At 34.0% G+C, this 2,375-nt stretch overlaps 1 protein-coding gene across 1 annotated transcript; it reads left to right on the forward strand.

Annotated features, from left to right (window-relative positions):
• The first annotated feature begins 1,316 nt into the window (after window positions 1-1,316).
• LOC139889076 (uncharacterized) lies at window positions 1,317-2,063 on the forward strand. Its single transcript, XM_071872047.1, has one exon. The coding sequence runs from the start codon at window positions 1,317-1,319 to the stop codon at window positions 2,061-2,063; it is 747 nt and encodes a 248-aa protein (XP_071728148.1).
• The last annotated feature ends 312 nt before the right edge of the window (window positions 2,064-2,375 follow it).

Here is a 2,375-nt window from a genome sequence, read left to right on the forward strand (position 1 = left end):
TTGAGGCATAATCACTAGCCATTAGTAATTAGGTGTGTTAAGGTCATGGTCTTGACCTAGTTTGGGTATTAAAGTGTAATTTGGGTGAGATTGCACTTGGGTGTTTAGGATTGAAAAGCTATTGGTAAATTATTGCATATTATGATGGAATATAGGTGTTTCCATTGTTAATTTGTGGAAGTGCAAGCTTGAGGCTCGTTCATCCGATAATCAAGGTGAGTGGAGTATCTATATGTGTATGTACATAAGTTGTTTGTTTGTGGGTGAAGTGGCGAGTGACATCCGGACATAAGGATTCACTCTTCGTTGGCAACCTGATGCAAAGTGGTAAGTGCTATCCGTAAGTATTCATTTTTCGTCAGCCACATTTGCGGTTGTGATGTGTGGCGAGTATTACTCACTCTTCGTCGGCCACATAGTGCGATGAAATGTGGTAAGTTTCACCGAATGATTTCACTTTTCGTCGGCCACATTCGTGTGTGTATGTGGTAGTGACATCTGAAAGGCACTTTCGTCGGCCACGTATATGTGTTGAATAATGTTATATCATTTGATGACTAGCACTATTGTGTATGGTTAACCATATTTGTGTGTTTGTAGTGTAGCATATTTATATTGTGGTTATATGCGTTTGTGATGCTAGCATGTATGCGGCTTTGTGTAAGTATGTGCAAGTAAGTAGGTTATGTATGTATGTGCAAGTAAGTAGGTTATGTATATATGCGTTAGTGTTTTTGATTTTTTTTTCCAATCAAATGTGATTGAATTTGACATGAAGAATCACATGTGACTGAGTTTTACAATTAAATGTGATTACATACAAAATCACATGTGATTAATTGACCCATCAATTTTCTTGGTGAAAATACAAAAGCCATCGAATATATAAACATTCTTCATTCTTAATCAGTGGGTGAAAACCACATCCTGTATAGATATTTTCATGTTATACAACATCTAGTCTAGTCTAGCTTATAAAACATATGAGAACTAAATCGTTTACGTATAAGTTTAAAAAATACAGTTTTTAGTAATATTCGCAAACCTTCGAATATTATCAAATAACAGAAACATTTACCTAAAATTAAATAAAAAATAAAAAATATTTGAACATATTCTTCATTCTCTCTTTGTATTACTTCCCTCCTTTTAAAGTAGTCGTGGGACCCGTTTAGCCGTGCTTGACCGTCTATAAGAACCCGCTAACATATCCATAATTTCAGAATATCAAATATTATTACACACTCCACTTCATTAAACTACTATTACTCTGACACGTCATCTGAATTTTTCGATCGTTAAAATCAAAAGTTAAAATGGATATATTTGATATTCATAACGTGAAAGTAGAGAAAGCAAATGCGATGTTACGATACCGGCGATTTAGAAAAATCGCGAAATTGTTCCGTTTCATTGAGGTATTTTTGGCTGTGATATTAATGTGGTGGATTTCTACACGTTTGCCGTTTGTTATTAGAATCTCCGGCGAGTATTTCCGGTTACTAATTTCCGTCATCGTTAGTCCTCTGTTTATTTTCCTACTTTGCAACGTGATTGTAGTAACTCTGTTAGTCAAATCTGGTCAAATCACCGGAAAGGTTAGTGACGTAAGCAGTGCGGGAACTGATATGTATGAAGAAATTGTGAATAATGTAACGGAAGACATTCTTCCTGTTATTAATCCGGATGAAATTGTTTATCAGGATAAAGAAATTGTATCTGAAATTAACAGATACAGTAAATTAAGTAATGATAATGAATTTAAAGTTGTTACGAATAAACCGTTAGGTAATTCGGTTTCGGATCTGGATCTGAAAGTGTATCGGAGAAGTCAGTCGGAAAATTTGATGAAGAGAGAGACGGAAAAGGTTTCCGGCAAGTTGAAACGATCGGAGACGGAGGTCGGACGGCGGCAGGATGATGATACTCCGGAAGAAAACGACGTCGTTGATGATTTGAGTAATGAAGAGTTTCAGAGGAAAATTGAAGGATTTATTGCAAAACAAGTTAGATTTCATCAAGAGGAGAAATTAGCAATTGTTGTTCCACACAATTTAATGTGATTTTATATTTTAATATTAAATATTATTTAAATTTTATATCATTATATTATTATTCGGTATAATTTTCCTTACAACGGATTAAAGAAAAATTATTATTCGATATAATCTAGTTTTTTTTTAAAGGGTGGTGGTATCTTATATATTACCAGTTTTATAAGCCTGTGCGTTGCACAATAGTTGTACAAATTAATACTTTTGGGTTTATGGAAATAAACCCAAAACACCAAACCCTAAACCCTAAATTCTAAACCGTTCGTGTTAAAAACTCAATTTAAATCCTAAATCTAAACCCTAAATTTCTAAACCCTAATA

This window comes from Rutidosis leptorrhynchoides, chromosome 2 (assembly GCF_046630445.1).
Source record: "Rutidosis leptorrhynchoides isolate AG116_Rl617_1_P2 chromosome 2, CSIRO_AGI_Rlap_v1, whole genome shotgun sequence".
Classification (NCBI taxonomy): Eukaryota; Viridiplantae; Streptophyta; class Magnoliopsida; order Asterales; family Asteraceae; genus Rutidosis; species Rutidosis leptorrhynchoides.